Consider the following 25,175-nt stretch of genomic DNA (forward strand, 5'->3'; position numbering starts at 1 on the left):
CACCCCCCACCCCCTTTTTCCCAACACTCAGTATAAGTCTGTTGTTATTCTGGGTCATTCTGCCTACAGTCACCCTGGAATGACAGTGGTATTGGTAGGCCTGTCTTCTATACTTTCTCTGACCACACCCAGTTTTTAAGCTCCACTAATTGCTGGCTGATTGCTCTATTGTTTACAATAGTGCCTTGGGGCATAAATTCCTCCACAAAGGAATCTAATCAAATTGTGGCTCCTAAAATGGAATAGTTTCTGAGGTCAGAATTTGTATTTGTCTGAGCCCAGGAGTCCTCCTCCCAGATGTCTCATTCCCCTGGTTCTTTCTCACTTGGCCAGCCTGTAGCCTAGGCTCTATCTTCATTAGATCCATGAATCTCTTCCCATTTTTCTACACCACAACCTTCAGTATTTTTGAGAAATGTCTTCAGTTTAAACTTCACTGTTGCAAATGAAATAAGTTCCTTTGGGAAGAGGTATTTTTTTCATGCCTTTCTCCTGCCCCCAGGCAAAATCTCTGAGCCAGGGCTCTAGAGTTGGGGGTGAGGACTATGCTGAGCTTCTGAGTAACATCGTTATTTTTTAGGAGCTGAGCCCTAGGGTTGAGATGGGAGCAGTAGGCTGAGATCTCTGTCTCTCCTGCCATGGAAGCACTGCTTCCTGAGCCAGGAGAGGGCTGTTGGGACCCCAGTATTCGCAACACATTCCTACCCAAGGTAGAGCCTCCATTCCATGAGTGGAAGCTGGGTGCAAGAAAGGAACTGTACTTCTCTGTCCACACTTAACCTGGATTAGCCTCCTCAGCAACAGACAGCTGGAAGAAGCTGAGAAATGCTGAAGTCCTGCTCCTATGGGAAGAAAGCCCTCTGGCTGGGAACTGAGAAAGGATGGAGACTGGTGTCCTTGGTTGCAACAGTCTAGAGTGGAACCGCCCTCTCTGCTCTGGAAGAGGGGAGGGAAGGAGTGGTTTTGGTGCAAGTACCGTAGACTCTAGCCTTTTTTACTTAATTTTCAGTTTTCTTGAATAGATGTTTCTTCATTCATTATTTGCTCTAAGGACCATTTTCAGAAGATTTAGCTGTTTTTAAAATAATTTTCACCAGTTTTACTGGGAATCAGGTCAGTGTATTGCAGGATTTTTTGTTTACCTCAATACCTGGATTCGTTGTCTCACCGCTTTGAAGAATGAAGAGGAGGACACAAAGTGACCAGCAGGCAAAAGGTTATTAGAGTAAAGATTAGAAAGTAAGAGTAGTATGAAAGCTCTCTTTACAGAAAGGGACCATTTGAAAGTGAATGCCAGCCGACTATTGGCAAGGGTCCTTGTTTTATAAGGTTTTGGTTAGCCTTCCCCTTCCCCCTGTTCCCTCTCAGGTCCCACCCTTATTGGCTTCATAGTTCTAGGTGCTGGGTGGTCCATTTCTGATTGTCTCTATTCTATTGTATGAGGGGTGGCTATTGGTCATAGTTAGGTCTTTTGTCAAATTCCTAAGGGAAACCTGGGGGGGAGTAGATGGTGTCTGTTACATTCTTAAGTGGAACCTTACTGGTGAGGGGGTTTGCTGTGATCAGACACTCCTAGAATTGTTCCAAATATGCATTTTTCCCCACCCAGGGACTTCAGGTCCTAATCTTTCACTCTCTGCCTACTAATCCTATCTTTTCCTATCATAAGTGGAACTCCTTTTAATGTCATCCTTACAGTTCAGTTCTTCTAATATCTCCTCTTTACCTTTAGTTTTGTTTTAACATGGTACTGATTGTGATTTTCATTTCTAGCAAATTAGTTGTATAGAAGTTGAAATGCTAATTTTGAATCATTTGCTACACTAAGTATATACAACTAGAATTGTATACATAAATGTAAATTATATTTAAAATATAGGCACATGAGAATGTACCTGCCTAGAAATTATGAAGAATCTTTTTGAGTTTAATGAAGGTCTTGCATTAATAGATAGCAAAGCAGGTAAAGAACTTAGGTTCTGTGTAGCTTACTAGATTTCAGTATATTTCTGTAATCCCATTTCTTTTCCAGATGTCTTTTTTTTTTTTTTTTTTAGTTTTTAAACTATTACCAGGTTATTGTTTATTCACACACATAACAGATATTTAATGAGCACATAATGCGTGTGAGGCATGGATCTAGGTGCTGGGACTGTAGTGGTGAACAAGCAGACCAAAATTTGGCTCTTATTCTAGAGGTTATATTTTAGTGGAGAAGACAGATAAACATATACATAATTTTAGGTAGTAGTATATGCTATAAATAAACACAAAGCAGTATATTGACATAGAGAGTGATGGGCAGTGAGGATAGGAGACTATTTTGGACGTATTAGTTAAAAAAGACTTCTTGGGGCGCCTGGGTGGCATAGTCGGTTAAGTGTCAGACTTCCATTCAGGTCATTATATCATAGTTCATTGAGTTCGAGCTCCTCATTGGACTCTTTGCTGTCAGCGTGGAGCCTGCTTTGGATCCTGCTTTGGATCCTCTGTCCTCCACTCTCTCTGCCCCTCCCCTGTTCACACTTGCACGTGTGCATGTTCTTTCTCTCTCAAAAATAAACATTAAAAATACATATATATATAAAAATAGTTTTTTTAAAAAAGGCTTTTCTGAGGAGGTATTGAGTTTAGAATTGAATGAAGTATGAGAACAATGTGAATTGCCATGTGAATAATCTGGAAAGGGAGTGTTACAGGCAAAGGGAACAGCAAGTTCAAAAGCCCTGAGGCAGAGTAAGTTTGGTGTGTTCAAGGAAAAGCAGGGAGGCCACTGGAGCTATAGCACAACATAGTGTAGCATGATGAGGGGTTAAGTGGAGAGAGAGACGAGGTTTAAGAGGTTGGTTGGCCCTGGATTGTCTTTGATTTTGCAAAGAGATGGATTTTATTCCAAACACGATAGGAAGCCTTGGGAAAATTTTGAGCAGGGTTATTGCATACTCTGTACATGATCTGTCAATAAGGTAACTACATAGTGGAATTATATTCAGTGGTAGATTATATTTAAAACATAGCCATAGGAGAATTTCAATGCCTAGAAATTGTAAGGAGACTGTCTTCAGTTTTATCAATATTCTTGTGTTAATTAGTATGCATGCAGGAAAGAACTTAGGTTCTATACAGTTTATTGATCTTGAATATATTTTTAGAATCCCATCCCTATTCTATTTTTTTAAATTAAAAAATTTTTTTAATGTTTACTTATTTTTGAGAGAGAGATACAGAGTGAGAATGGGGAGGGGCAGAGATAGAGGGAGACACAGAATCCAAAACAGGCTCCAGGCTCTGAGATGTCAGCACAGAGCCAGATGTAGGGCTCGAACCCACGAACTGCGAGATGATGACCCAAGCTGAAGTTGGATGCTTAACCAACTGAGCCACCTAGGCACCCCTAATTTTTTGTTTTTAAAGTAGGCTCCACACCCATGTGGAGCCCTATGCGGGGCTCAAACTCACGACCCCAAGATTGAGACCTGAGTCGAAATCAAGAATCAGATACTTAACCAACTGAGCCACCCAGGCACCCCTCCCATTTCTGTTCTAAATAATCATTTTTCAATTTTTAGAACATGTGTTTTTTGTTTTTTTTTAAAGTCACTCTGGCTGTGAAGAAGAGATCAGAAAGTTATAAGTTAGAAGGCTAATGCCATGGTCCACTGATCATTGATGGTGACTGGGACCTAGGGCATTAGGGTGCTATAATGAAAGTGGTAAGAAATGGTCATATTTAGGATATAGGTTTTTTTTTTTTTTTTTTTTTTTGAGAGAAAGTGCAAGCAGGGGAGAGGCAGAGAGAGAGGGAGAGAGAAAGAGAATCTTAAGCAGGCTCCATGCCCAGCACAGAGCCCAAAGAGGCTCTGTCTCATGTCCCATGTCCATGAGATCATGACCTGACCCAAAATCAAGAGACAGACACACAAATCGAGAGTTGGACATACTCAACTGACTGAGCCATCCAGGTGCCCATAGGATATATTTTAAAAATGGACTTAACAAAACTTCGTTTTGGATTTGTTGATGTTGGAATATCAAGGAAAAAGAAGGGTCAAGGTTGATTACTAAATTTAGTCCTGAATGAATGATCATACCAATAACAAAATGGGGAAGAAGGATGAAGAGTGGATTTGGTATTCTGTTTTCTAGAAGTTAAGTTTGAGATGCCTCTTGGATTTCAGATGGAAATAACATGAAGGTGATATGATATAGTAATATATACCTTAAAGGAGAAATCATGATTGGAGATAATATAAATTTAAGAATCATTTGATTAGGAGTGGGGTTGTAGCTGGGGCTCAGAGTTAAAAGAGCACGTGGCTCTAGGGGTCCCAAACAGGTCAGATTCAGTTACTGGCTGTTGAGAAAAATCCAAAGGCAGAGAGTGGTGGTGAAACAAGAAAGGAATTTATTTCAATAAGGCCAACACCCAGAAAACAATGGACTAAAAAAAAAAAAAAAAAAAATCATTTGCTCCCAATATTTAAAAATAAATGGCAGTTTTAAAAAGTGGAATGAGGAGGGAGGGGCCAACATCACAGAGTAGTAGGAGGATCCGAACTTCCCTCTTCTCCCAAACAAAGAAGTGTTGAAGCCAAAGGACTTTGAATCCCAAGAGTCTGGGAGGAAAAGAAACAGTGGTATTCCCAGGAATCCACTGGAAGAACCTGACTGGCCATAGATGCGTGATTGCGAACTGGGAGAGATAAAATGAATGGAGGGCAGGGATCTGCTTCTGCAGAGAGACAAAAGGAAGAGAAAGAGCGGCTAGGGAAGTATAGGACTGTATCTGGACAAGAGAAAAATCTCAGACCAGGACGGAGAAAGATCAAATCTCTAACTGTGGGGCTTGCTCCAGACTGGGGCTGGCTGGCCGGAATGGCGCACCTGAGGAGAGGGGGAGCCAGCCCCGGCCTCAGTGGCTAGGTCAGGGATGCAGTCCACAGTAGGAGAAAGCAATCCCCTCCCTGGAGTGCTGTGGGACAGGACAAAGCCCGCTTGTTCCCGCCAGCCAGGGACCACATATCGGGTGGCGCAGAGAGGCGCTTCCCCTGTACTGGAACCCGGGGAGCAAGAATTTGAATCCCAGCCAAGTGCCAGGCATAGGAGTTGGGGAAGCGAGACAAACTGCTTCATTTACACCCGTGGCACAGTGAGGATGGCTGAAACAGAGTGGTTTGGGACACCGGGTCTGTGGAGGAGAGACTGGGGGGGTCGCCATTTTTCTCCTTAAACCACCAAGGTGAGGCCTCAGGGATCAGACAGCAGGACCCACAGTGTAGGTGAGACCAGCCTACGCCAAACCACGCCCCTCCGCGCCGGTAACTGCATATCTACTGGGGCAGGGTAGCCGCTGAGGAACCAGACAGCCCCTCCTCCAGACCTGCCCTGCTGCATTGCCTGGTTTAATGTATGTAGATACATTGTTCCTTCCTTTTCTCTTTCTTGTCTCTTCCCTCTAGTCTGGTTACTCTGGTTGTTGGTTTGTTTCAGCAGACATATTTAATCCATTCTCTTGATACCTGTTCCACACCTCCTTCTTTATTCTCCCTTCTCTGTCTTGGATTAAGCTGTATTGTTTCTCTCTGAACAAATTTACCTTCTTTCATTTTTCCCTGCCTTCTTCTTAATTTTCCTTTCTCTCTCTCTGGATTAAGCCATATAGTTTATCTGTCTGGGTAACTTTCTTTTCTTTTTCTTTTTCCCCACCTCCTTTATTTTCCTTTCTCTCTCTCTGGATTAAGCCATATAGTTTCTCTGGTGAATTTTTATTCTTTCTTCCCTCCCCCCCCCCCATCATTTCTTTGTATGGGATAAGGCCTCTTTCATCAGCACTGCCTCCACCCTGTGGTTTACTTGTAGCTGGTGTTTCTGTTTTTTTGTTTGTCTTTTTTTGTTTGTGTGTTTGTGTGTTTTTGTTTTCTGTTTGTCTGTTTGTTTTCCTTTCCAGGGCTACTTCAACAAATCAAAGCACACCTGGTGGGAGGTCCAAAGCATCACCACAAGTAGGGAGACAAAGTAACCCAAGTCACAACAACAGACAGCAAGTAATACTCTCCAAAAAACATCTCCTGAAGGGCCACACCCTGGACAGTGTATGACCCCTCTTTAATATAGTAGTGCTTGCAGGAGCAGGGCACATAACAAGCTTTTAAAATACATAAGGGACAGAAAACTAGCCAAAATGGCGAAACGGAAGAATTCTCCTCAAAAGAAATTCCAGGAAGAAATGACAGCTAAAGAATTGATCAAAACAGATATAAACAATAAAACTGAACAAGAATTGAGAATAATAGTCATAAGATTAATCTCTGGGCTTGAAAAAGCATATAAGACAGCAGAGAATCTATTGCTGCAGAGATCAAGGAACTAAACAGTAATGATAAATTTAAAAATGCTATAAATGAGGTGCAAATTGAAATAGAGGTGGTCACAATGAGGAGAGAAGAAGCAGAGGGGAGAATAGGTGAATTAGAAGATAAAATTATGGAAAAAGAGGAAGCTGAGAAAAAGAGATAAAAAATTCTAGATCACAAGGGGAGAATTAGAGAACTAAGTGATTCAATGAAACGGAACAATATCCGTATCATAGGAGTTTCAGAAGAAGAACAAGAGAGAAAGGGGCCAAAGGTATACTTGAATAAATCATAGCTGAGAACTTCCCCAGTCTGCGGAAGGAAACAAACACTGAAATCCAGGGGGCACAAAGAACTCCCTTCAGACGTAACTTGAATCGATCTTATGCACGGCATGTCATAGTGAAACTGGCAAAATACAAAGATAAAGAGATAATTCTGAATGCAGTTAGGGATAAACCAGCCTTAACATACAAGGGTAGACACATAAGGGTAGTAGCAGACCTATCTACTGAAACTTGGCAGGCCCGAAAGGAGTGGCAAGAAATTTTCAATGTGATGAACAGGAAAAATATGCAGCCAAGAATCCTTTATCCAGCAAGCCTGTCATTCAGAATAGAAGGAGAGATAAAGGTTTTCCCATACAAACAAAACTGAAGGAATTCATCAGCAATAAACCAGCCCTAAAAGAGATCCTACGGGGGACTCTGTGAGTGAAATGTTGCATGGATCACAAAGGACAAGAGACATCACTGCAAGGATGAAACCTATAGATAACACAATGACTTTAAACCCATGTCTTTCAATAATAATACTGAGTGTAAATGGACTAAATGCTCCAATCAAAAGACACAGGGTATCAGAATGGATTAAAAAAAAAAAGACCCATCTATTTGCTATCTCCACGAGACCCATTTTAGACCTAGGGACACCTTCAGATTGAAAGTGAGGGGATGGAGAACCATCTATCATGCTACTGGAAGTCAAAATAAAGCTGGCGTAGCCATACTTATTTCAGACAAACTAGACTTTAAGTTAAAGGTTGTAACAAGAGATGAAGAAGGGCATTATATAGTAATCACAGGGCCTATCCATCAGGAAGAGCTAACAATTATAAATGTCTATGCACCAAATTCAGAAGCACCCAAATCTATAAAACAATCACAAACATAAGCAATCTTATTGGTAAGAATGTGGTAATTGCAGGGGACTTTAATACTCCACCTACAGCAATGGACAGATCATCTAGACAGAAAATCCATAAAGAAGCAATGGCCCTGAATGATATACTAGACTAGATGGTCTTGATAGATATATTTAGATTAAAAAAAAAAAAAGCATAAAGCAGCAGAATATACATTCTTCTCGAGTCCACATGGAACATTCTCCAAGGTAGATCACATACTGGGTCACAAAACAGTCCTCAATAAATATAAAAGAATTGAGACCATACCATGCACACGTTGAGATCACAGTGCTATGAAACTTGAAATCAACCATAAGAAAAAGTTTGGAAAGCCTCCAAATGCATGGAGGTTAAAAACCATCCTACTAAAGAACAAATGGGTCAACCAGGCAGTTAAAGAAGAAATTTTAAAAATATATGGAAACAGGGGCGCCTGGGTGGCGCAGTTGGTTAAGCGTCCGACTTCAGCCAGGTCACGATCTCGTGGTCCGGGAGTTCGAGCCCCGCGTCAGGCTCTGGGCTGATGGCTCAGAACCTGGAGCCTGTTTCCGATTCTGTGTCTTCCTCTCTCTCTGCCCCTCCCCCATTCATGCTCTGTCTCTCTCTGTCCCAAAAGTAAAAATAAAAAACGTTGAAAAAAAACTTAAAAAATAAATAAATAAATAAAAATATATGGAAACAAATTAAAATGAAAACACAACAATCCAAAGCCTTTAGGATGCAGCAAAGGCAGTCCTAAGAGGAAAATACATTGCAATCCAGGCCTATCTCAAGAAACAAAAATCCAAAATACAAAATCTAACAGCACACCTAAAGGAACTAGAAGCAGAACAGCAAAGGCACCCCAAACCCAGCAGAAGAAGACAAATAATAAAGATCAGAGCAGAAATAAACAATATAGAATAAAAAAAAAAAAAAACGACAACAAACAACAGATCAATGAAACTAAGAGTTGGTTTTTTGAAAAAATAAAATTGATAAACCTTTAGCCAGGCTTCTCGAAAAGAAAAGAGAGAGGACATAAGTAGATAAAATCACGAATGAAAATGGCGTTATTACAACCAATCTCTCAGAAATACAAGCAATTTATCAGAGAATACTATGAAAAATTATATGCCAACAAACTGGACAACTGGAAGAAATGGACAAATTCCTAAACACCCACACACTACCAAAACTCAAACTGGAAGAAATAGAAAATTTGAACAGACCTATAACTAGTAAAGAAATTGAATCAGTTATCAAAAATCTCCCAACAAATAAGAGCCCTGGGCCAGATGGCTTCCCTCAGGAATTCTACCAGACATTTAAGCAGAGTTAATAGCTATCCTTCTCAAGCTGTTCCAAAAAATAGAAATGGAAGGAAAACTTCTGGACTCATTCTATGAAGCCAGCATTACTTTGATTCCCAAGCCAGACAGAGACCCCACAAAAAAGGAGAACTACAGGCCAATATCCCTGATGAACATGGATGCAAAAATTCTCAACAAGACATCAGCAAATCGAATTCAACAACATATAAAAAGAGTTATTCACCATGATCAAGTGGGATTCATTCCTGGGCTGCAGGGCTGGATCGGTATTCACAAATCAATCAATGTGATACATCACCTTAAGAAAGGGTAAAAACCATGTGATCCTGTCAATAGATGCAGAAAAAGCATTTGACAAAATACAGCATACTTTCTTTTTTTTTTTTTTTATTTAAAAAAAAAATTTTGGGGGGCGCCTGGGTGGCGCAGTCGGTTAAGCGTCCGACTTCAGCCAGGTCATGATCTCGCGGTCTGCGAGTTCGAGCCCCGCGTCAGGCTCTGGGCTGATGGCTCAGAGCCTGGAGCCTGTTTCCGATTCTGTGTCTTCCTCTCTCTCTGCCCCTCCCCCGTTCATGCTCTGTCTCTCTCTGTCCCAAAAAAAAAAAAAAAAAAAAAAGTTGAAAAAAAAAATTAAAAAAATTTTTTTTAACGTTTATTTATTTTTGAGACAGAGAGAGACAGAGCATGAATGGGGGAGGGTCAGAGAGAGGGAGACACAGAATCTGAAACAGGCTCCAGGCTGTGAGCTGTCAGCACAGAGCCTGACGTGGGACTTGAACTCATGGACCACGAGATCATGACCTGAGCTGAAGTTGGCTGCTTAACCGACTGAGCCACCCAGGCACCCCAATACAACATACTTTCTTAATAAAAACCCTCATGAAATTCGGGATAGAAGGAACATACTTAAACATCATAAAAGCCATATATGAAAAGCCCACAGCTAATATCATCCTCAATGGAGAAACACTGAGAGCTTTTCCCCTGATCAGGAACTCAACAGGGATGTCCACTCTCACCGCTGTTGTTTAACGTAGTGTTGGAAGTCCTAGCGTAGCAGTCAGACAACAAAATGAAATAAAAGGCATCAAAATTGGCAAAGAAGAAGTCAAACTTTCACTTTTTGCAGATGACATGATACTCTACGTGGAAAACCCGAAAGACTCCACCGAAAAACTTCTAGAACTGATACATTAATTCAGCAAATTCGCAGGGTACAAAATCAGTGTACAGAAATTAGTTGTGTTTTTATACACCAATAATGAAGCAACAGAAAGAGAAATCAAGAAACCCATCCCATTTACAATTGCACCAAGAACCATAAAATACCTAGGAATAAACCTAATGAAAGATGTAAAACATCTGTATGCTGAAAACTATAGAAAGCTTATGAAGGAAATTGAAGAAGACACAAAGAAATGGAAAAACATTCCCTATGCTTGGGAATGCAAGCTGGTGCAGCCACTCTGGAAAATAGTATGGAGGTTCCTCAAAAAACTAAAAATAGAACTACCCTACGACCCAGCAATTGAACTACTAGGCATTTATCCAAGGGTTACAGTGTGCTGTTTCGAAGGGACACATACACCGCCATGTTTATAGCAGCACTACAAACAATAGCCAAAGTATGGAAAGAGCCCAAATATCCATCGATGGATGGATGAATGGATAAAGAAGAAGTGGTATATACATACAATGGAGTATTACTCAGCAATCAAAAAGAATGAAATCTTGCTAGTTGCAACTATGTGGATGGAACTGGAGGGTATTATGCTAAGTGAAATCAGTCAGTCAGAGAAAGACAAAAATCGTATGATTTTACTCATATGAGGACTTTAAGAGACAAAACTGATGAACATGAGGGAAGGGAAACAAAAATAGTATAAAAACAGGGAGGAGGACAAAACAGAAGAGATTCATAAATATGGAGAACAAACTGAGGGTTATGGGAGGGGTTGTGGGAGGGAGGATGGAGTAAATGAGCAAGGGGCACTAAGGAATCTACTCCTGAAATCATTGTTGCACTATATGCTAATTTGTATGGAAAATTTTTAAAATAAAAAATTAAATTAAAAAAAATATCCCATATGCTCATGGGTTGGAAGAATAAATATTGTTAAAATGGCAATACTATCCAAAGCAATCTATACATTCAGTGTAATCCCAATCAAAATTGCACCCACATTATGCTCAAAGCTAGAACAAAGAATCCTAAAATTTGTTTGGAACCACAAAAGACCCTGAATAGCCAAAGTAATACTGAAGAAGAAAACCAAAGCGGGAGGCATCACAGTGCCAGACCTTAGCCTCTAATACAAAGTTGTAATCATCAAGACAATATGGTATTGGCACAAAAACAGACACATAGACCAGTGGAATAGAATAGAGAACGCAGAATTGGACCCACAAGTATATGGCTAATCTTTGGCAAATCAGGAAAGAGTATCCATTGGAAAAAAGACAGTCTCTTTACAAATGGTGCTAGGAGAACTGGACAGCAACATGTAGAAGAATGAAACTAGACCACTTTCTTACATTGTATACAAAAATAAACTCAAAATAGATGAAAAACCTAAATCTGAGACAGAAAACCATCAAAACCCTAGAAGAGGAAGCAGGCAACAACTTTTTTGACCTCAGCTGCAGCAATTTCTTACTTGACACATCTCCAAAGGCAAGGGAATTAAAAGCAAAAATGAACTATTGGGACCTCATCAAGATAAAAAGCTCCTGTACTGCAAAGGAAACAGTCAACAAAACTAAAAGGCAACTGATAGATTGGGGAAAGATATTTGCAAATGAAAATCGGATAAAGGGCTAGTATCCAAAATCTCTAAAGAACTCACCAAACTCCACACCCAAAAAACAAATAATCCAGTGAAGAAATGGGCAGAAGACATGAATAGACACCTCTCTAAAGAAGACATCCAGATGGCCAACAGACACATGAAACGATGCTCAACTTCACTCATCAGGGAAATGCAAATCAAAGGCACAGTGAGATACTGCCTCACACTGGTCAGAATGGCTAAAATGAACAAATCAGGAAACTATAGATGCTGGCAAGGATGTGGAGAAATGGGAACCCTCTTGCACTGTTGGTGGGAATGCAAACTGGTGCAGCTACTCTGGAAAACAGTGTGGAGTTTCCTCAAAAAATTCAAAGTAGAACTCCATGACCCAGCAATAGCACTGCTAGGAATTTACCTAAGGGATACAGGAGTGCTGATGCATAGGGGCACATGTACCCCAATGTTTATAGCAGCGCTTTCAACAATAGCCAAATTATGCAAAGATCCTAAATGTTCATCAACTGAAGAATGGATAAAGAAGATGTGGTTTATATGTACAATGGAATACTACTTGACAATGTAATAGAATAAAATCATGTGATTTGCAGCAATGTGGATGCAACTGGAGGGTATTGTGCTAAATGAAGTAAGTCAGAGAAAGATATCATACGATTTTACTCACACGTGGATCTTGAGAAACTTAACACAAGACCACGGATGAAGGGAAGGAGAAAAAATAGAGAGGGAAGGAGGCAAACCATGAGAGACTCTTAAAAACTGAGAACAAACTGAGGGTTGATGGGGGCTGGGGGAGAGGAGAAAGTGGGTGATGGGCACTGAGGAGGGCATTTGTTGGGAGGAGTACTGGGTGTTGTATGTAAGCCAACTTGACAATAAATTATATTAAAAAAACAGATTAAAGGAGAAATATTATATAATCATCAATATAAAAGAAGAAAGTGGAATGAGATTCGATAGCTCAGGAGCCCGTATAGCTAGATAAAAGTCTGAGCCACTGGTTACTTTGGCAACTGGATGATGGGTAGAAAAGAACTGTGAGGGGCACCGAGGTGGCTCAGTCAGTTGAGGGTCTATTGATTTTAGCCCAGGTTATGAACTCAAATGGTTTGTGGGATGGAGACCTGTGCCCAGCTCTGTGCTGACAGTGTGGAGCCTGCTTGGGATTCTCTTTTTCATCTCTCTCTCTCCCTCCCCTACTCGTGTGCATGCTGTCCCTTGCTTTTTCTCTCTCTCAAAATAAACAAACTTAAAAAAAGAGAAAACTATGAGCTAGCCCAGAAGAGTGGGAAGGAGAATCAGCCAATGAGGTAGGAGGAAAATCAGGGACGCCTGGGTAGCTCAGTTGGTTGAGTGTCGGACTTCGGCTCAGGTCATGATCTCATGGATTGTGAGTTCAAGCCCCCATCAGGCTCTGTGTTCATAGCTCAGACCCTGGAGCCTCCTTTGGATTCTTTGTCTCCCTCTCTCTCTGCCCCTCCCCCATTTGTGCTCTGTCTGTCTGTCTCTCTCTCAAAAATAAACATTAAAAAAAGGTTGGGGGGGGGGGAGGAAAATCAGTGTGGTATCTTGGGAGTTAAGTGAAGAAAGTGCTTCATATATGTAGGTGGTCATCGCCCACCTGGTGCTGTCCTATCCCGGATGCTACAGATAGGTCAAGTAAGGTGGGAACTGAGAACTGACCTGGATTGGCAAGATGAAACCTTTTTGTGACTTTCATTAGAATAGGTTTGTAGAACAATGAAAACTTAATAGGAGTGGGTTAAAGAGAGGATTGGGGAGAAATAGAGAAAGGGAGTATAGACAATTTTCTGGAGGAGTTTATTTTTTTAGATTTAAAAATTTTTTTTGTTTTTACTTTTATTTGCATTTATTTTATGTAGAATTTACTCCCAGGCCGTAGTTTTTATTTCCTCAGTTTCTTCTGGGAAATGCTTTTTTTCCTGTGAAAACTTTTCTGGTTTAGGAACTATTTGCTCTTTTTCAGTAAGGATTATCTCAGTGTGACAGAGAGAGCTCACATATGGGTTAATCTGACCGTGAGCCCTGTAAGTTCTACACCACATCTTGGTGGCTTTGTTCACCTGGATTTGTTCAATGGCTAGAGGATCTACATCTAAATCCTTAAGTTCACTATTACTCTCCACATTTTTAAGCCTGTGCAGTAAAAATTCCATATTCTTTTTGGGCCACCAACCCTGTGTCCATCCCCACTGTTTGGCCTGGACATACCTACCAACTCCACCAGTATAGTGATAGAATGGCACACATTGCTTCTGCAAAGTGACATCTTTGAGATACTTGGTGGCTTTTTGGATATGCATACCCTTCATGGCCTGGGCAGTTTCATGTGTATTCTTAAAGTGGACACGAAGATTTGTACTTTTTGATTTGCATGATTGTGTAGAGTTTTCTGGATCAAGTGAATAGTGAGCCGTTGTCAGAGATCACCTTAGGCCGCTATGGGAAGAGCTGGTTCTTTTTTTTTTTTTTTTTTTTTTTTTCTTTTAAAGAAGAGTGGTAAAACAGGAAAGGGGCTGAAAGGGAAGTAAAATCCTTCCTTAGTTTATTCTTTTTTTTTTTTTAATGGCAGTTATTATAGCCTGCTTGTGTACTGATGGTAATGCTCTAGGAGACATGAAAAAAAATGATAATGTAGGACAGAGGAAGAATAATTCAAGGAGCCACATTCTTGCATAGCCATCAAGGAAAGGAACCTGGGCACAAATGATGGGGTTAGCCCATTCTTTAAGAGCAAGAACACTTTATCCATTGTAACTGAGAAAAGGCAGAATTAAGTGGAGACAGATACAGGGAAGCATTTAGGTTTGGTGGTGGGAAGTTGAAGTTCTCTCATTGCTTTTATTTTCTCAGTGCAGAAAGAGGCAAGGCCTTTTGCTGGGAGTGCAGAATGGTGTTGGAGTTTGAGGAGAGAAGAGGACAAGTGAAATAATAGTTACCATGGAGAGGGAGAGAGGGAAGCTAGCATCAGCAAAATAGATTGCTGGCCTGTGCTGAAAGCTCATTTGAGTGTTATGGCAATTTAAAGGGAGGTTGTCAGGACAGTTGTTTGTTTTTCTCCAGACACCTTTAATTGCTTGTTTAGATTTACAGGTTAGTCTGAGAGTTGGTTTTAACCTGGGTGAGGATCTGGTTGGCACTGTGAAAGAGCAAGAGGAGAGAACTGAGAGAACATTATTGTGGGTGAACATAGTTCGGGCTGTGTGAGGAATGAACTTTCCCTTTATTTACATATCACTAGCTGGTTCCTTTTAAGATTTCAGTAAGATTTTCATAGTTTTCTTTAAGTCTCAAATAAAATTAATTTCATACTTTTTGGATCATGATTATGATTGAAATCATTTTCTCATATTGTTCCACTAATATCAAATCAAAAGTTGCTTTTGTAGATTTGTTTTATGTAGTACAATTTTGTTTAATTTATTCATTCCTTTTAAGAAACTTAAGTTGAAACACTTAGATTTTCTAGGTATGCTGTCATGTTATCTGCAAAAATCAGTATTTTGATTTTGTCTTGCCATATGTGTTCCAGAAGAATGTAAAAAAAAAAACATAAAAATTTTAAGGAAGAATATTAAAACATCTGTGGCCTCCATCTATGTTAAGAAATATCTTATTACCACCTTACATCCCACCCCTTTTTTTCCCTCAAGCAGTATGGTCTAATTGAAGTTACTGCGAGGATGGAAATGTTCTGTATCTATACTCATATGGTAGCCACTAGCTACATGGAGCTGTTGAGCGCTTGAAATGTGGCCAGAGCAAGTGAGGGACTGAATTTTAAATTTCATTTATTAATTTTCTCTCTGTGTTGTTTTTTAATTGAGAGAGACAGAATGGGGGAGAGGGATGAGGGGGAGAGAGAGAGGGAGGGAGTTGAGAGAGAGGGAGGGAGAGAGAGAGAGAGAGAGGAGAGAGAATCTTAAGCAGGCTCCATGTTCAGCAAGGAGCTTGACACAGGGCCCAATCATCGCATAACCCTGGGATCATGACCTGAGCTGAAATCAAGAGTCAGACCTCAATGGACTGAGCCACCCAGGTGCCCCTTAAATTTTGTTTAGTTTTAGGTTGCTATTTTATTGGCCATTGCAGCTCTACACATAACCTCCATTCTAAAATTTGTATTAAATCTTCTCTCTTTTGTAGACCTGACAGTACTTGTTTTGGAGTATGGAGCAGATTCAGGGAGCTATTGTAAAATAGTACAGTTGTCATATGGCCTTCACCTAGTTTCTCCTGGTGATAATATCTTACATAATTGTAGTATGTTGTCCAAACTAGGAAGGAGATACTGGTATACAATTATCAGATCTGACCTGAGTCAGCTTTCACTATTTTTTTTCTTTTTTTACATGAGGGAAGAGAGTATGTGAAACTTTATCACATGTATAGATTTGTACACCCAACACCACAATCTATGGATACAATACACAATATGTGGACACAATCTATTATATCTATAATCTATTGTATACAATCTATTGTATCCATAGATACACGTATACAATGTAGGATACAAAACTATTCCATCACCACAAGGAAATTCCCTCAAAACATAAATATAAATTATTTACCATACTTAGTAATAGTATCCTTAGTATAGGACCATCAGATCAGAATGCATTACAACAGGAATGATGTTTAGTCTCTGTTGCACTACTAGTGAGTTGTTTATATGGTTGCTTTTGAGACCCTCTACTATTTAACTCTACTATTTAACTTTGAGATGTAATAGTTACATTGAATAGGGATGTGTGAGGCACATAGAAGTCCTGAGCTGCATACATTTACAGTATTCTGTTCCATACAGCTTCAGAGTTGAACTTTTGTTTACTTAATAATTTGAATCGTCATGTTCATTATTGTTTCTTCCTGATTTGAAGTATGCCTTAATTTCCTCACTCCATCTGGGTCTCATGTTGATCCTTTGTATCTCAACTCTTGCAATGGCTTGTTTTCCTGCTTCCTTTCTGCTCTTCAGTTGAAACTTCTAGTGCCTAGGGTTATAGTGACCTACTTAACAAAATTTTTGAGAGTCCATTTCTCTGTTAGCACCCCACAATTTCAGCTATTTTCTTCCATTGGGGGCTATATTACATAGTTCTGCATGCTTTCCACCCACTCTCTGATCTCTTCCCTTTGGTTAGCAATAGGTCTGGGCTCATTTCTCCAGTTCTTCCCTTCTCCTTCTAGATTTATTCTCCCCGGAGCTCATTTTGTCTCTGACGTTCATTCCCTCCTTCACATTCACATTGTTCTGTGCTTGTAGTACTCTTGTGGTTTCTTTGTTTGGATTATTAAAAGAGTTTCCTTGCTGGTCTCCCCACCTCCTCCTTCCAGTCTGTTCTTTTTACCTCCAGCAGAGTAAACATCCCAAGAACTTTCCTGATCATGTCCCGTCCCTACTTAAAATTTTTTATGAATTCCATTGGCCTGCATGTTATAAACCAAACACCTTAATATGACATTCAAGTCCATCCTTTACCTGATTCCAACCTATATTCCATTATTTTCTCTTACCATTTGCGCCATCCATATCAGACACTGCCTGACACACACAGTACTTTGCTCCCATTTTGCATTGTTCACAGTGTTCTTTTTACTTAAAATGCTTTTCCTTCTTCCTGTTGTAAGGTGTTCAGATTTTCAACGTCCAACTTTTTCTTTTTCATTTTCACTTTCATCCAAATATCTAGGTAGTTATATGCTCTTAGGTTGTTAACCACTCTCACTTTTTTCTTGAAAGATGTAAATAATGCCCGCTTTGGCAGCACATATACTATAACTGGAGCGATACAGAGAAGATTAGCATGGCCCCTGTGCAAGGATAACATGTAAATTCATGAAGCTTTACATATTTTTTTTAGAAAAAGGATGTTTTTAAATATAATTTTTAAGAGATAATGTATTTATATGGTGCAAAAATAAGGTAAAAATTCATCAAAGTTACCCCCCCCCCCTTTTTAAATGTTTTGTTATTTATCGTTGAGAGTGAGAGAAAGCACAAGCAGGGGAGGGGCAGAGAGAGAGGAAGACACAGAATCTGAAGCAGGCTCCAGGCTCTGAGCTGTCAGCAGAGAGCCTGATGCAGGGCTCGAACTCATGAACTGCGAGATCATGACCTGAGCCAAAGTCAGCCACTTAACCAATTGAACCACCCAAGCGCCCCAAGGTTAAACCCTTTTTTGAAAGACACTATTAAGCAAATGAGAAGACATGTCACAGAGTAGGAAAACATATTTCAGAACACACATCTGACAAAGGACTTATATCCAGAATATATAAACAATTTTCACAACTCAATAATAAATGAATAAACATGAGCAAAAGATTTGTATAGACCTTTCATCAAAGAAGAGACACTTACAGTAGCAAATGGTGAACATCTTTAGTTATCAGAGAAATGCACATTAAAACCACAGTAAGACATTACTACCCAGCAGTTAACCTAAAAAGATGATTCTAAATGCTTGTGAGAGACAGAAATCAGAGGTTGCCAGAGACTGGGAATGGAGGGGAAGGGACTGACTACAGCCTTTAAGGGAACTCTAGGGGTGATAGAAATACTCTATGCCTTGACTGCAGTGGTAGTTACATGCCTGTGTATCTTTAAAAACTCATAGAACTGTGTATACCTAAAGTTTGGATTTAACTGTGTCAATTATACCTTAATAAACCTGACTCAGAAAAAACTAAAAGGTAAACCATGAAACAAATCTCCTACTTTACCTCTGCTCTCCCAAATGTACTCATTTTCTATACTGCCCTTATCCCTCTTTCCAACCAACAATATAGGTAGCTATATTGTTACTATTTCCTAAATGTATTCTTCCAGAATTTCTTTTTGCATATATAATAAATATGAATATATATTCTCATTTTTCTCTTTTTGAGTCAAAAGGTAATGTGATGTATATTTTACACTTGTCTTTTTTCCCCACAGTATATCTAGGAGATATTCCCATGTGAGGATATAGGACTTCTTCCTTCTTTTTTTGCAGCTGCAAAGTATATTCCATTTTAAATATGTACTGTAATTTATTTAATCAGTCCACTATTTATGTACATCAGGGTTGCTTGCAGTCTTTTGCTATCACAAACATTAATGTAGTGAACGAATGTCTTACATCCGTTATTTTTGTACATATGCAAGTATATCTATAAAATAAATTTCCAGAAGTGAAATGGCTTTGTCAAAGAGAATGCATGCATTTGTAATTTTGATAGATATTGCTAAATTGCCGTTAATTAGGGAAATTTGAAGAGATCATCTATTTTAAGGCCCCATTAAATGTTGCCTCTTCTTTTTAAAAAAATTTTTTTTTTTTAACATTTATTCATTTTTGAGACAGAGCATGAACGGGGGAAGGTCAGAGAGAGAGGGAGACACAGAATCCGAAACAGGCTCCAGGCTCTGAGCTGTCAGCACAGAGCCCGACGCGGGGCTCGAACTCACAGACCGCGAGATCATGACCTGAGCTGAAGTCGGACGTCCAACCGACTGAGCCACCCAGGCGCCCCAAATGTTGCCTTATTCTTAAGACTTTCTTCTTCAGCGGGACTTTTCTTTCTTCCCTTTCTCCAAATGGAACTAATCCTTACCACTCTTAGGCTTTTTCATAGCTCGTTGTACTTTGCTAATAATGTTCATTATAATCTGCTTTAAATTAGAATTAGTTGTATATATGGCTGTTTTCCCCAGGTGGGTTGAGTTGTCTTTTCTGCTTTATATAAAAATTTGCATTTTTATTGACCTGGCATTATTTCTTTGATGAGTCACACATCAAGATCTTTCTATACAGCTGATCTGTCTTTAGCTCTCACTTTTTCATGGCAGAAGCAAGGTCAGGGGTGCTCTTAACTGGAAAGGATCCCCTGGGTTTGTCTTGGCTAGAATCTGTTAGGGGACATCTAGATGTCTGATTAACTGTGGACTGGACTGCAGAGTGTGGTAATAACTCTGGGGATTTTTATCCTGACAGTTACTGGAATTAAAATAACTGGGCAAAAGTACGTGCTACAAAAACATTTTTGTTAGTGAAGGCTCTTGTCAGGTAATGAATAAAAGTATAGCCAGTGAAATGTTATTTAGTGAAAAAGATTGATGGTAGGCTTTCATATATAATCCTACACATTCTTTGTTTAGAAAAGGAATCTCTGACCTCAGAGTTCTATCAAATTGAGAATATTAAATATTCCTGTCAGTCATGAATGTCTTAGGAAAATATTGAGATCTACCGACTATGATTGTCAATGAATGGCAGCTAAGAAAAGAAAGGAGATCTAAATATATTGCAGGAACTTTTGATTACCGAAATTGTTATAAATACAGGGGCGCCTGGGTGGCTCAGTTGGTTAAGCGTCCGACTTCGGCTCAGGTCGTGATCTCACAGCTCGTGAGTTCGAGCCCCGCGTCAGGCTCTGTGCTGATAGCTCAGAGCCTGAAGCCTGCTTCGGATTCTGTGTCTCCCTCTCACTCTGACCCTCCCTTATTCATGCTCTGTCTCTCTCTGTCTCAAAAATAAATAAACGTTAAAAAAAAACTTAAAAAAATAAATACAAAGACTATTTTTAAAATAGTTACAGCTTAAGAAAAAAACAAAAAGGAGTAATTAAAAAGGGAAGAGAGGGGCGCTTGGTCAAGAGAGTCAGCATGTGACTCTTGATCTTGAGGTTGTGAGTTCAAGCTCCATGTTGGTTACAGAGTTTACTTAAAAATGAAGTCAGGGACACCTGGGTGGCTCAGTCAAATTGAGCATCTGACTTCGGCTCAGGTCATGATCTCACTATTCATTTGAGCCCCATGTCAGGCTTTGGGCTCACAGCTCAGAGCCCAGAGCCTGCTTCGGATTCTGTGTCTCCCTCTCTCTCTGCCCCTCCCCTGCACGCACACTCTGTTTCTCTCTCAGAAATAAATAAACGTTAAAAAAAAAAAAATGAAACTCTTAAAAAAGGGAAGACAGAATTTCATGAAAGAAGGAATATACAGAAAACTATTTGAACAGATTACAAAAATGAGTAAATGAAGGAAGAACGTGTAGAATGATTATCTTTTAGCATATGACCAGAATGATTCTGGTAACAAGATTTTAAAAATAACATTTATTGGGGCATCTGGGTGGCTCAGTCAGTTGAGTGTCTGACTTCGGCTCAGGTCATGATCTCAGTTTGTGAGTTTGAGCCCCACATTGGGCTCTGTGCTGGCAGCATGGAGCCTGGAGCCTGCTTCAGATTCTGTGTGTGTGTCTCTCTCTCTGCCCTTACCCCACTCATGGTCTGTCTGTCTGTCTCTCTCTCAAAAATAAATAAACATTAAAAATAAGTAAATAAAAACAACATTTATTATAGTCTTTTTCTGGCTATAAAAGTAATACATCTCAATTGAAGATAATTTGAAGTTACTGGGAAAGAAAAGTCTACTAATGAAAATTATTGGCTGTGAACATTTTCAGGTTTGTCAAGTTTTCATATTGAATTATGGTGCCATCCATGAGTCTTTAGGGTATTGATTTGATCCTTGTGAAGCAATAGAGTGGAAACAATGTATGATTTCAAATCAAAAGACGTTGGTTGATGTCTGGTTTTATCACTTACTAATTCTGTGCCTCACGTAAGTTTAGTTAACCTCTCAGAGCCTGTTTCTATGTCTGTGAAATGAGCAAGACTAAGACCTTGCTATCGCAGTTTATATTCCAGTGGAAGAAGACAGGCAGTGAACAAATAAGTAAAAATATAAATAAAATTAATTTTAGGTATTGAAAGGTATTATGTTAAAAAAATAAAACAGAGTAAAAAAGGGTGGAGTGGCATTGAAGGTGGGGAGGGGTAGTATTTTAGATTAGGATAATTAAGGGGTACTTCTCTGAGGAGGTAACATTGCAGCAGAGAGCCTAATGTGAAGTAGAAGAGCTAACCATTGGAGGCATGTGAAGAGATGGCTTTCCAGCTGGAGTGAGTAGCAGAAGACGCTAGAAACACGGTTGGTTGTAGCATAAACCATAACTAAATCCATTTTGGAATGGGGCCAATGCCAAATCATGGAAATCTTGTAGGCTGAATAAGAGTTTGGACTTAGTATTCTAATTTGAGCTCTCTGAGAACTGAGATCATGTATTATTCATGTTTGGCTTTGTTCCCAGTACCTGGCATGTAATAGTTACCCAATAACTTGATTTATGAGTATATGAATTATATATTTAGAGAGGGATATAAGTTGCCATCATTTTTGAATTGAGTTTGAATGAAATAGCCAAGACATGAAGAGGTTGGCATCTTTACTTAGAGATTCCTTGTGGTCTTACTGTACTTAAATGTAACCAGCTTAGCATGATTCTGGATATGTGAAGGCATTTAGTGTTTTTCTTTTTTCTTTTTAAAAAATGTTTGTTTATTTTGAGGAGGGGGGAAGAGAGAGAGAGAGAGCACAAGCAGGGAAAGGGCAGATAGACAGGGAGAGAGAAAATCCCAAGCAGGCTCTGCACTGTCAGCATAGTCTGATTTGGGGCTTAACCTCATGAACCATGAGATTCTGACCTGTGCCAGAATCAAGAGCCAGACACTTAACCAACTGAGCCACCCAGGCGCCCCAAGTGTTTTCTAATGTACAAAATTTATTTATCATAAATGCTACTGTATTTTAAAATGTAGGTAGAAAAAAATTGGGCTCACTGATCACTAAAATGTTAGTTTTTAACATGATTTAGAGATATTCTCTAATTTTCTGTAATTTCAAAATAAAAAATTAGAAATTTAAGTAGTATTTTATTGTGACAGTAATGCGCGTTTCTCCCATCTACTTCATGTGCTCAAGTGTGTGAGTCTTTTGTTATTTGAAGCTCATTTTATTATTCTTTACTTCATTTTGTTGTAGCCTCGAGCTGTGGCAGGTTTTCGAGGGACAGTTCGTTATGCGTCAATAAATGCTCACCGAAACAGGGTAGGTATATGAACTTAGAGTCATGTCTGCATAAGCATGCTGATGGCTTGAATCAGATTGACTTTTTTATATTAGAGTACACAAGTGTAGAAGGTACTTGGAAGCAAAGGATAATGTGTTAGTAATACTAATGTATGGTGGTGTGTATAGTAGATAGTAGATGCTCGCAGCTACATAAAAATAAAATTGGATTTGTTGGAAAAGATAATAGCTCTGTGTGTGTGTGTGTGTGTGTGTGTGTGTGTGTGTGTGTGTAGGGAATCTTGTGTCCTTAATTAGGTATAAGTAAGTGTTAACAAGTTGAATATAGAATTTTGAAGAAATAAATTATCTGTGTTCTAATCTTAAATTATTTGGGAATATCATACTATCAATACCTAATGAAATATAGGAGTCAGCATTGTACCTGCAGTATGCATCTAATCTGTGATATCCCCTCTCCATTAAACCTTTTCTTTTCATGAAGATCTCTCAAACAGAGATAACTTTAAAATTTGCATCCTTAGTAAATTATACCTTTTAGATTAAAATTTTAAAGTCTCTTTTTTACTTTGCTCCTTTTGTTCTTTTGATTTTTTTTTTCTTATTCTGAATCTTAATTATGAGTGGGAAAGGTGTTTATTTTATGGAATCGGAATCCTTGAACTTGTCTGGATGAAGCTGAGGCATTTAACAAGTGAATCCTTGATAAAAGAGAAATCTTTTGGGGCGCCTGGGTGGCTCAGTCGGTTAAGCGTCTGACTTTGACTCAGGTCATGATTTCACAGTTCATGAGGTCAGGCCCCATGTCGGGCTCTATGCTGACAGCTCAGAGCCTGGAGCTGTTTCAGATTCTGTGTCTCCCTCTCTCTCTGACCCTCCCCCGTTCATGCTCTGTCTCTCTCTATCTCAAAAATAAATTAACATTAAAAAAAATCTTTTCTTGACCTTTTATTACTTTATTTGTTCTGTGAAGCCAAAGTTGCCTTATTGAAAATTTGACTAATGCTAACTATAGTAAGAAGAGTATGCTGTGGTCTTATATGCTGTGCTCTAGTTAATTTAATTTGGTTTCTTATAATATGATTATAAACTGAAAATAGGAAAAGTATTTTTATCAGTGCATAATGTAGCACTCTGCCAAGCCTGTCAGCTCATTTGGTTTGATTCAGTGTTGTATTAATACGGCATCTAGTCAACTATTCTGCCTTGAAAAGATATATTCTTAAAATCCTTTAGAATTACTAGGCCTTCTAATTAATTCTGTGTAAAAATTTGGTCAACATTAGAATCTTTGAGATAAGACAGTCTTTCTGAGATAAGCATAAACATTTCCAGAGATCATTATAACTACATATGCATTTCCAAAGAAGCTAGTAGAAAGAGATTATATATTTTTACTTTTTTAATTTGTACAAATTTCTTTTAAAAAGCTTTTCTAGTATAGAGTGCTCTAACAGTTAACTCTGTTAACCTGCATATTATTTGTTTTTCATCTGACCTTGGTAAAGGAATTTGATTATATATATCAGCAGTTCTTTACCTTCTTTTCTGCTCCCAAGACACCTGAGATGTAGAATCCTTTACAGAGCTTCACAGTGGTTGTTAGTTTATGTGGTGATGCAGGAGTGCAACTAGTGGAACTTTCAGAGGTGCTGGTCTAATTTTAAAATACTGCTCAGATAATTCTAATATACTTCTTTCTTCCCTATTCTGTGATCTTGATAATTTCTAAGCATAATGCACTCCATTTCTTTTTTTTTTTTTTTTTTTTTTTTTTTTGGTACCTTGATCTTAAACTTTTAACATGAATAATTCTCAGACAATATACAACTTTTCAAAATACATGAACTCTGTTCACTACATTGTTCTACATTTCAATCCATTAATATTTGTAGTATCTCAGTAATTTGAAGAAATTATTTTACTGTCTTCTGATTCTGTGGTTGCTATTGAGAAGATCTTTGTCCATTTAATTTTTGTTATTTTTTATTTAGCTTGTCATTTTTCTTTGACTATTTTGGATATCTTCTCTTTGTCTTTGCTGTTCCACAGATATGTTCTTTTGTGCCTGTATGTGGATTTCTTTCTAATTGTTCTGTTTGCAGGGTGCCTGGGTATCTCAGTCAGTTGAGCATCTGACTTAAACTCAGATCATGATCTTGCAGTTCATGAGTTCAAGCCTCACATTGGGCTTGCTGCTCTCAGCGCAGAGCCTGCTTGGGATCCTCTGCCCCCCACCCCCACCTCTGCCCACCCCTGGCTTGCGCTTTCTCAAAAATAAACAAACATTAAAAATAATTATTATTCTGTTTGGGATTTGTTGTGCTTCCTAAATCTGAGCATTCATGTCTTTCATCGATTTTGGAAGAACCTCAGACATTTCTTCTTTAAATATTGCCTCTTTCTCTTTCTTTCTGTACCCTCTTTTTTCATATCTCAAATTGATATATTTGTTAGATCTTCTTGTTTTGCCCTCCATGTCTTTTAGGTTCACTCTCAGATCTAACTCTTTGTGCCTCTGGTTTGCATTTCTTAATACTTTCTTCAGATCTGTCTTCCAGTTCATTAATTTTT

General features: G+C 39.0%; 1 protein-coding gene, 1 non-coding gene and 1 pseudogene across 7 annotated transcripts in view; 2 read left to right on the forward strand and 1 right to left on the reverse strand.

The window, feature by feature from the left end:
- The window catches only part of TTBK2 (tau tubulin kinase 2), a 162,601-nt gene that overhangs the window by 77,871 nt on the left and 59,555 nt on the right, over positions 1-25,175 (forward strand). For all 6 annotated transcript variants that reach the window (XM_011283046.4, XM_019832596.3, XM_019832597.3 and 3 more), the window contains one exon: positions 22,554-22,619. In XM_011283046.4, coding sequence (XP_011281348.1) covers positions 22,554-22,619 — 66 coding nt within the window. The remainder of the gene's footprint in view (positions 1-22,553; positions 22,620-25,175) is intronic.
- Positions 13,533-14,109, reverse strand: LOC102900325 (annotated as a pseudogene).
- LOC111561043 lies at positions 17,443-17,545 on the forward strand. The gene has a single exon (XR_002743413.1). It is a non-coding gene; the product is annotated as a U6 spliceosomal RNA (small nuclear RNA).

Source organism: Felis catus, chromosome B3, assembly GCF_018350175.1.
Source record: "Felis catus isolate Fca126 chromosome B3, F.catus_Fca126_mat1.0, whole genome shotgun sequence".
NCBI classification, from domain to species: domain Eukaryota; kingdom Metazoa; phylum Chordata; class Mammalia; order Carnivora; family Felidae; genus Felis; species Felis catus.